At 45.3% G+C, this 9,046-nt stretch overlaps 1 protein-coding gene across 1 annotated transcript; it reads right to left on the reverse strand.

Moving 5' to 3' along the window:
• Window positions 1-1,842: 1,842 nt before the first annotated feature.
• On the reverse strand, window positions 1,843-6,240 carry LOC123079212 (potassium channel KAT3). The gene is made up of 9 exons (XM_044501923.1): window positions 5,799-6,240; window positions 5,495-5,710; window positions 5,221-5,376; window positions 3,602-3,659; window positions 3,182-3,499; window positions 2,851-3,090; window positions 2,664-2,762; window positions 2,528-2,560; window positions 1,843-2,416 (listed from the first exon to the last, which is right to left on the reverse strand). Exons 1-9 carry the CDS (start codon window positions 5,987-5,989, stop codon window positions 2,219-2,221), a joined length of 1,509 nt encoding a protein of 502 aa, XP_044357858.1. The 5' UTR covers window positions 5,990-6,240; the 3' UTR covers window positions 1,843-2,218.
• Window positions 6,241-9,046: the final 2,806 nt, after the last annotated feature.

Consider the following 9,046-nt stretch of genomic DNA (forward strand, 5'->3'; position numbering starts at 1 on the left):
CCTATGGTCTACATCTCCGGCCTACACCATCCTTTCCTCTCTCGGCGTTTTTCGATGCGGATTGGGCTGGGAGTCCTAATGACAGGCGATCCATGGGGGACTATGCAGTCTTCTTTGGTCCTAAGTTGATCGCCTCAAGTGCCCGCAAGCAAGCCACCGTATCTCGCAGTAGCACTAAAGCTAAGTACAAGGCGGTTGCTAATGCCACAACGGAGATTATATGGGTACAACCCTTATTAAGAGAATTGGGAGTCTCTCAAGGTCAACCACTGGTCCTTTGGTGTGACAACATTGATGCAACGTATCTTTCGTCTAATCCGGTATTTCATGCTCAGACGAAACACATCAAAGTAGACTATCATTTTGTGAGGGAACGCATTGCACAGAAGCTACTTCACATCAAGTTTATCTCCTCCAAAGATCAACTTGCTGACATCTTCACGAAGCCACTATCAAAGCCTCAGTTTGAAGGTTGTAAGCGCAATCTTAACTTGCTATGTACTTCAGGCCAAAGTTAAGATCGAGGAAGGGTGTTAGATTGTATTATACATAGCCTCTATACATGTCCTTGTATCTTGTACTGTACACTTGGTGTACCCCTATATATATGAGATAGCCACACCTGTATTAGGGTGTCGTGCAGTTTGCCAAACCCTAAGTTTTACAAGAGGGACCTGCATGAGACACCAATGATGGAGTCAAATCCAACAGATCTCAGGTAGGGGTTCCCAAGTTAGTAGCCTTAGCATGATGGTAATAGGTGACACATGGATTTATCCAGGTTCGGGCTCTCTCGAAGAGATAACACCCAGCATCCTGCTTGATTGTATTGATTTGGAGGGAGTAGGAGTTACAAGTTGATCTATCACGAGATCGTGTGTATATGAGAGGGGTTTTTTGTCTACAGTTCTCACCCTCGGCTTATATAGATGCCAAGGGGTGCCTAGGGTTTACATGGGTTGGTTACATCTAAGGGTAGTCACTCCGAAGACGACCTCTAAGCCTCGGATTGTGCGCCAAATCTTCGGGAGTTATCCACCTTGGAGCTCCTGGGCCCAACGAACGTGGCCCACTAGTTAATGATCTTGGGGTGTCGGCCCAGCTCATATGGTCGGGAACCGAAGTGGCAAGTACCCCCTAGTCCAGGACACTATCACCAATACAAGAAGTTTTTGGCAGTGAGTTTGGAACTTTACCCCTTTGTTATCTTGGTCTCTTGATGTACTTTTGTGAGCTCTTGAATAAGTAATGAAAGATTATTCAATACCTCTTTGTTATCAAGGCACAAAATCTACATATATTTTGAATTCTCGAGTCAAAAAATATATAGTCCAATGCAAGTCGTCCACTCACTAATTGTTATGGGAGGTTCTGAGCTTTTGCCATCTTTCCATGTTACCACACGTTTTGATCCCATTTTAGGACGTGTTCACATCCAACTGGGAGGTTTGTTAGGTTAAGTAGTACAACAAGAATCTTGTTTGCGAGTTCACTTCTTATCTACTCATGTAAACTTAGTGCTTGTTTGGGACTGCTCTGCTCCCTAAAATTCAGCTCTGCTCTAAAAAGCGCAAGCCAAATGAGGTAGCTCCATAATGTTCCACGCCATAAAAAAACTTGAATCTGATGTACAATTCCTTGTTTTTCGTGAAGCACTTCAGGGGGTGCTCCAAAAAGATAAATTGTTCTATGTTAGAGTGCAACTCTTGGATGAAACTGCTTTAAACTGGATTTGATGAAATGGAGCTGATACGGAGTGGAGTGATTCATGAAATTGTCGACAACCTTCATGTGTGATTACAACTCCGTGCATGGTTGTGTGCATTGAGTACTGGAGGGTGGTAAGGTGAATACTTGTTGTGAGTCATTGCAACGACAGTGGTTGGCCTCGATATCGTTAGTAGCAGCGTTATCATGCACCCAATTACATGGTGCAAATTAACTATGTTCGAGTACAATCAACAGTTATTTCACTTGTTACACCCATTAAAGTCATAATACTATATACATATGTGGTCTTGGACACTTAAACTGTTGTGCTAAATAGCAAGTCGCATTCTTCAATAGGCGAGAGACCGTCTCAAGGATTCAGCCTTTGTCCAGTCCCCAGATCATTTTGGTGTATCCTTCCATAGTTCCATACTTAAATTTTGTTATATTTGAAGTACACAAAGCCAATACATTCATTCCGTGTATACCTTGATGGGGTGCACGTTACTTAGACGTTTACTTGCTCAAGATTGATCCTGATGATCTCGCCATCTTCTGCATTTTCCTGGATGATGTCCATCAGCTTGGGCCTACTGATCCTTAGAACCTGAGATAGCTTGGTCGTCCGGAAAGTGAACGGCTGTGGCTTGTTGCACAGTACTCCGATCTCCCCTAGCAGTCCTCCCTCAGTCGCCTTTCCATAAACCTGAAAGGTGCACGTTATCAGTAAGTACGTTAAGTACTTGAGGGACCAACTCTGCAGATTGCACTCTGCATTGCATGTTTTTTGGTTAAGTCATGAACCCGGGAACAGTACCTGCTCTGTCCCATCTAGGAACGCCACAATATCCTGTGAGTGAAGATACACGTTGATTAATGATACGCAAGCCCTATGAGGTGTGTGAATTCAAGATAATTAACGTTGTAAATACATAAGATTCTACTGTACATACCACTTCTCCGGTCACAAGAAGGTGTAGGTCTGATGGGTACTCGTTCTGCAGTATGATGTCCTCCTTTGGGGCGAAGTACTCAGCCACCATCTCGGTCACCTGCATAGTTGAAAACAAATTCAAAACTTGCGAGTACCCTTCCATTCCTACACCTAAGTCCAACCGTAATGCTTTGCAAGTTTCTCACCAGTTGCTGGATGAAGCTTGGGGAGACTCCCCTGAAGAGGTAGGCGCCCTGAACCACCGGGAAGAAGAGATAGAGCGATATGCTCGATCTCATCGCCTTGGGGAGGATGTCCAGTGTGTCCTGCTGCTTGAGCCCCTCTGCCTTGAACCTCAGGCATATGTGGTTCAGCATCTGCTCCTCTATCTGCCGCGGCAGCTGGTTCCTCGCCGCGAATTCTGTGGCAGCCTGAACCATGTCCCTCTGCATTTTTGTGGATGCGCAAGCCATGATCATTCACGGCCAAATATGCATGAGGCTAGCGTAGTTTGGAATTGGATGCATATATACGTACGAAGTCTCTGGTGCGGCTGGTGCTGTGGACGACGAGGTTGGTCATGTTGCCGATGAGGTAGGCGGTGAGCCAGAGGTTGAAGAGCATGTAGGAGATGCCGAAGAGCATCTCCCTGGCGTTCTGGGCGTGCAGGTCGCCGTAGCCGGTGGTGGTCATGGTGGTGATGGACCAGTAGAGGCACGTGACGTAGCGCACCCACAGCCCGTCCTCCCTGAAGTCCGGGTGCGCCGCGCCTATCCAGGTCCTCGACGGGTCGGGGTACCTGTCCGCGATCAGGTAGTTGATGCACCCGGCGCAGTGCACCGCGAACAGAGTGACCTGCTTATATCATCCGTGGCGCATGCATGCATGAGGAAGAAGAACTACTACTGCACGGTGGTACTACAGTGGAGTAGAAAGGAAGAGAGAATCTGGACGTACCGAGATGAGCTTTGTGCAGCGTATCACGGCGTAGTTGAAACGGATGTCCTTCTCAAGCCTACGGAAAGGAATAAGAGAATCATCATTGTTAATTAAGTTGCACGTACTGAACAGTGACCACTTTTAGCTTGGTATATATGCCAAGTGCACAGTGCTTAACTACATATGCTATTGTAGAGGTAATATCACAGGTGGTGCTTAAACTTGCCACCGATGTTCACTTTAGTGCCTGAAGTTGAAAAATACACCGAACTGGTTTCAAAACTTGGCACGAGCGTGCAAATACAGTGCTAATCCTACTAATAGACGTGTTTTTACGCTGATGTGGCACCGTAGTTCGCTTAGCATGCACAGACAACCTCGCCCTAGGAAAGAACTAGTATGCCATACGTTTTCTCGTTCCTGTTAATGAAAACAGATCCTTTTTCTTAGAATAATGAAAACATTTCCTATTTTTTTAGATAAGAAAGAAGAGACACGTACGTGGGTTTTAATCGGCTCAGCAGTGCAGCCCAGTTTGCGCATCTTAGTTTCATTTAGAAATTTGTAAAAAAGTTTGTAAATTATAATCACAGTAATAAAAATATTCACATATTTGTTTTAAACGTACCATATAAATAAAATGGTATTTCTGATTATAAAAATGGCTGTACAATTTAGAATTATATAAATATTTTCTATACTACAATTCATGAATATTATTTTAACTACATAAACCTTTTAATAGTTACATGTATATTTTTACAATTCATATTGTTTAAGAATTTTTCAACAATGTAAAATGTTCATAAATATCCAAAATTTAAAATTTCAGTTTATGAAAAATATTCACTACTGACTATGTTTTAATTATATTTTTTTTGAATATATGACATGATGAAAGTTATACACATGTTTCTCGCAAAAAAAAGAAATTTATACACGTCTGAATATTAATAAAAATGTTTCTACCTATAACTTTTTTTTTCATTTAAGCATAAGCCAAGCATGCATAATCTTTTGGAATTTACTCAAAAAATTAAGTTTTTTATAATTATTTTTGCATATACTAAACAATTTAGAAAATTTATTTACGAAAAGCTTTAACTATAAATCACATGTAAATTGCTGACTAGTTTTTTTAAATTACATGAACATTTTAGTTATTTAATTTATATGTATTTATAAAAAAATTGAAGCACAAATATTTGTAATGTATTTTTATTACTGTGATTATAATATACAATTTTTTTTACAAATTTCTAAATCAAACTAACATGCGCAAATTGGGCTGCACTGCAGCAGGCCATTAAAACCCACGAACGTGTTTCTATATCTAACAAAATAGGAAATGTTTTCATTATTCTAAAAAAAGATCTGTTTTCATTAACATGCACGAGAAAACGTATGGCGTACTGGCCAGTAGTTCCAGTTTGCTAGGGCGAGGTTGTCTGTGCATGCTAAGCGAACTACGGTGCCACGTCAGCGTAAAAACGTCTACTAATGGGATTAGCACTGTATTTGTACGCTCGTGCCAAGTTTTGAAACCAGTTCGGTGTATTTTTCAACTTCAGGCACTAAAGTGAACATCGGTGGCAAGTTTAAGCACCACCTGTGATATTACCTCGCTATTGTACTACCTTGCAAATAAGGAACTGACTCTGCGCAGCCGCCAGAGGCGAAGCACATTGAGGAACTTGAGGCCGAGGCTGTGCTCGTGCCTGGTGAAGAGGTGGGTGATGGAGCGGAATGGAACCGTGGAGCAGACGTCAAAGATGAACCAGGTCGACAGATACCTGCAAACCAAAAGGACCAAGGCCGGACCTAAAGGTAAGCACAGTGGAGTACGTTCATGCGTGCCTGAGACTAGAAACGTATCTCAACACTGAAGGAGTACGTAGCAGCAGCACCCACCTGAGTGCGATCTTCTTCGGATCGTCGACGACAAGGTAAGACCTGTTGTCGACGTAGGGCACGAAGAAAGTGAGCAGGATGTCGACCGCGAAGAAGCCGTTGACGACATCGTCCACGACAAAAGGCGCGCGGGGCAGGTGCCTCAGGAACGCGAACTCCAGCGGGCATATCCACGCCGAGTACACCACCAGCAGGATCAGAAACGTCTCCCACACCCTGCACATCAACGATCGACCGATCACCTTCACCGCACATCTATCTAACAGTACGCGACTGAGACAAGCAATCGTGCGTGCTTCCGTACCTGTAGCGCCGGCCGTAAGGCGAGACGAGGTACCTGCCGGCGGTCGGCTGCGCGGCGGCGGTGGCGCCGAGCGACGGGAGCAGATCGTTGGGGACGTTGCAGCCGCTGAACTCGCCGCTCCTGTCGCCGTCGTAGCATGGGAAGCACCGCGTCACCCGTGACCCCGTGCGAGCGCGGGAAGGACGCGCCATTTCGCTCGCTCGCTCGCTCGCTACTGGAGCTGGACTGTTGGTCCGTTGCCAAAGGCAGAGCGCGGAGAACTGCAGAGGGATGCCGCGGCCGCGCCGCGTATTTATACCGGCCGGAGCGGCCGATCGCGAGCCACCGCTTCCGTTTCGCGTACGTTTTGCGTGGCTCTGAGCTGACCAAAACGGTTGTATGGAACGGGAACACCTTTAGGAATAGGATAACTTGCCTTTGGTCTTGTCACCGGGCAGCCGAGACATGCCGATGGGCCGCCCATGTCGCGTTGGGATCGCCTCATGTCCCGTGCCCCACGACTCGCCCATGGACTTGTCGATCCCAGATTGCGCCCCCGGCCAATGGTGGCGCGGCCATTACCGATCCAAGTGGTGGCGCACACGCGGTGTCCGGTTTCCCATTGGGCTAAATCTCAGTTGCAGGCAGTTATATATGATGTTAAAGCGTGCCATGACAATCAGATTAGAAAGGCGCCCCATGAAATTTGTTGTTTGTCTTTTTTGCTAAGGCTGGGAAGGTGCTTTTCTCGTTAGTGGTACAAATAATGCCATGCAAGACAGGAATTACAAGTTGGACAATGTCCGTCACGTCAAATATTAGGTAATGTTTTAGTTTTGCGCATTTGCTATTCACCGGTTGCCTCATAATCCAATTCGTGCCGCTCAATTTTGCCCGAAGCCCCGAGGCGGAGACAAGGACTCAACATCGAGGCACGGGTAGCAGGCGAGGCTGAGCTAGGAGTGACCCGGAGCCAGGGAAACATTGGTAGTGGTGTCGCCGGCGGAGGGGAGTCGGAGGTTGATGGGAACCCTTGTGTCCTTTGTCCCGCTTTAACCCCTTTAAGCTAACCCGTCGCGATGGCTCCACGACTAAGTCCTTTCACTAGGACATCTGCCATGACAAAACCACGACACCGGCTACCCTTCCTCTTGCAGCGCCGCCTCCTCGCCGGCGACCCTTCTTCTTGTAGCGCCGCCTCCTCGCCGGCGACCCTTCTTCTTGCTGCGCGGCCTCCTCCCCGCCGACCCTTCTTCTTGCTGCGTGGCCTCATCGATATGGTCAGGTAATCCACACCCCACACACACCATCCTCCTCATTTCCCGTCCCACATGCCCCGACTGACGGAGCGACACCTTCCACCGAAATCACTGCCCCCTCCTCCAATTAAGCGCCGCCCATAGACATTTTACACACAGTATAACGTGGAGCTGAGTAGCATGCGGCCGCACGCGCGAATGAGGTCGCTATGGCTGACATGCGTGTCGACCGCCAGATCTTGGAGGAGCACCTCATCTTCGAGGCCACCGTCGACACTATCGCGTGGTTGTCTACTTTAAAATATAGTTCGTGATGTTTTCTCGAGCCACCGCTAGTGCCTTCTAGTGATTTGTCCTCTGTAATGTTAATATGCAATCTAATGTTCAGTTAACAGTTTGGTCCTCTGAAATGTAATGTTCAGTTAACACTTTGGTCCAACAATTGCTACATTTCGTAGTACTGATCTCAAGCATTTCTTTGTTTTGTTAACTGTCTTATCTTCTAGTACATGTTTCTATTCTGCAATGTCATGTTCAGTTAACTATTTTGGTTCATTTGGTGTGCTGTCCAGTTAACTGTTTGGTTTAGTTTTGCAATTTGATTTTCATTTGTTGTGGGTACAATTTTGTATTGTTAAGTGAGACCAATCGAATTTGGTTGTACTCAATACATATTCTACTGATAGTATGGCAACTCTCTGTTAACCTGATCAAGATCTTCCTTATGTGTGTTGCAGTGAAACAATGGGAGACACTGCGGTTTACCATCGAGGTTTGTTCAAGCAGGGTCCTTTGGCTAATAGCACATTATTGTGCAGTTGCAGGAATCATTCTAATATTTAGGTTTCTTACAATTTGGTCTTGCACATGTAGGTCCTGCTGTCAGAGGCTTAGACCCACTGTTCGACCCATTTTGCATATGGGGAAATGAGATGTCCATGAATATCAGTCAAGTCAAGAAACTTAGAAAGATTGTTAGGATGAAGAAACTTGCGACGAATAACAGCAAGATCTTTGTTTGCACAATGAAGAAGACATCAGTCAACTATAGGATGGTACCAACTCTTTTACCTTGTTTTTACCCCTTGCGCCATTTCAAAATTTACAACAGCGATTTATGCATAGCTTTGTTTTCAGTACTTTTCAAAGCAGTTCACCGATGATTACCTCTCAAACCACCTGCATGGTCAAGAGGCGAGGAAGGTATTCATTCAACACCCATGGTACAGTATTGAAGTCTTGCTGAAGAGGATGAAGGTTGGGCGGGCAATTATCCATAGCTACTGGCCTAAAGTTGCAAGGACATTCAACATCACTGAAGGCTCAATATTTGCCTTCCGCTTCTGCAGTTTCCCAGATGAGATTCATCTGTCTATTTACCGTGTATGATGCTACTTTCCAAAGGTTTTTTATGTTGCATGTGAAACTTGGTGCTGTTGTGTAATGGCGTAACTGAGTGCCGAAGCTATCTGATGTAATTCGATTATGAAATCATGGTTGCTTTTATATGGATATGAAATATCTGGCGTGTTTTATAAGAAATATCAGTTTGATTAGTACATGGATTATCAATAATAGGCTAATTACCCTGCTTATTGGGGTTTTCTATTGCAAACGGTTACTCAGACAGCACCGTGGGCGATGAACTCAAACAACCCGCATGGTTTCTAGAAAGTAGGCGTGTTCGATCAACTAAGAATCACACACGGCTTCCGGCAGCGAACTGTTTGCGTTAGGCCACCTTGCACAAACGTTTCCACACAAAGAACTGTGTGGGATGTACATACCTATGGAAATGATTTTCTGCGATTCACCGTGTGGGATGTACATACCTACGGAATTGATTTCTGGGATTCACCGTGTGGGATGTACATACCTACGAAAATGATTTCTCGGATTCACCGTGTGGGATTTACATACCTACGTAAATGATTTCTGGGATTCACCGTGTGGGATGTACATACCTACGGAAATGATTTCTGGGATTCACCGTGTGGGATGTCCATACCT

This window comes from Triticum aestivum, chromosome 3D (genome assembly GCF_018294505.1).
Source record: "Triticum aestivum cultivar Chinese Spring chromosome 3D, IWGSC CS RefSeq v2.1, whole genome shotgun sequence".
Taxonomy (NCBI): Eukaryota; Viridiplantae; Streptophyta; class Magnoliopsida; order Poales; family Poaceae; genus Triticum; species Triticum aestivum.

Excerpts from the sequence above, each read along its gene's own strand:
- LOC123079212 (XM_044501923.1), bottom strand. The coding sequence starts at position 5,989 with ATGGCGCGTCCTTCCCGCGCTCGCACGGGGTCACGGGTGACGCGGTGC. Across the intron at positions 3,660-5,220 it reads GTCAGTTCCTTATTTGCAAG|GCTTGAGAAGGACATCCGTT; the intron begins GTAGTACAATAG and ends TCCTTTCCGTAG. Across the intron at positions 2,763-2,850 it reads CAAGCTTCATCCAGCAACTG|GTGACCGAGATGGTGGCTGA; the intron begins GTGAGAAACTTG and ends TCAACTATGCAG.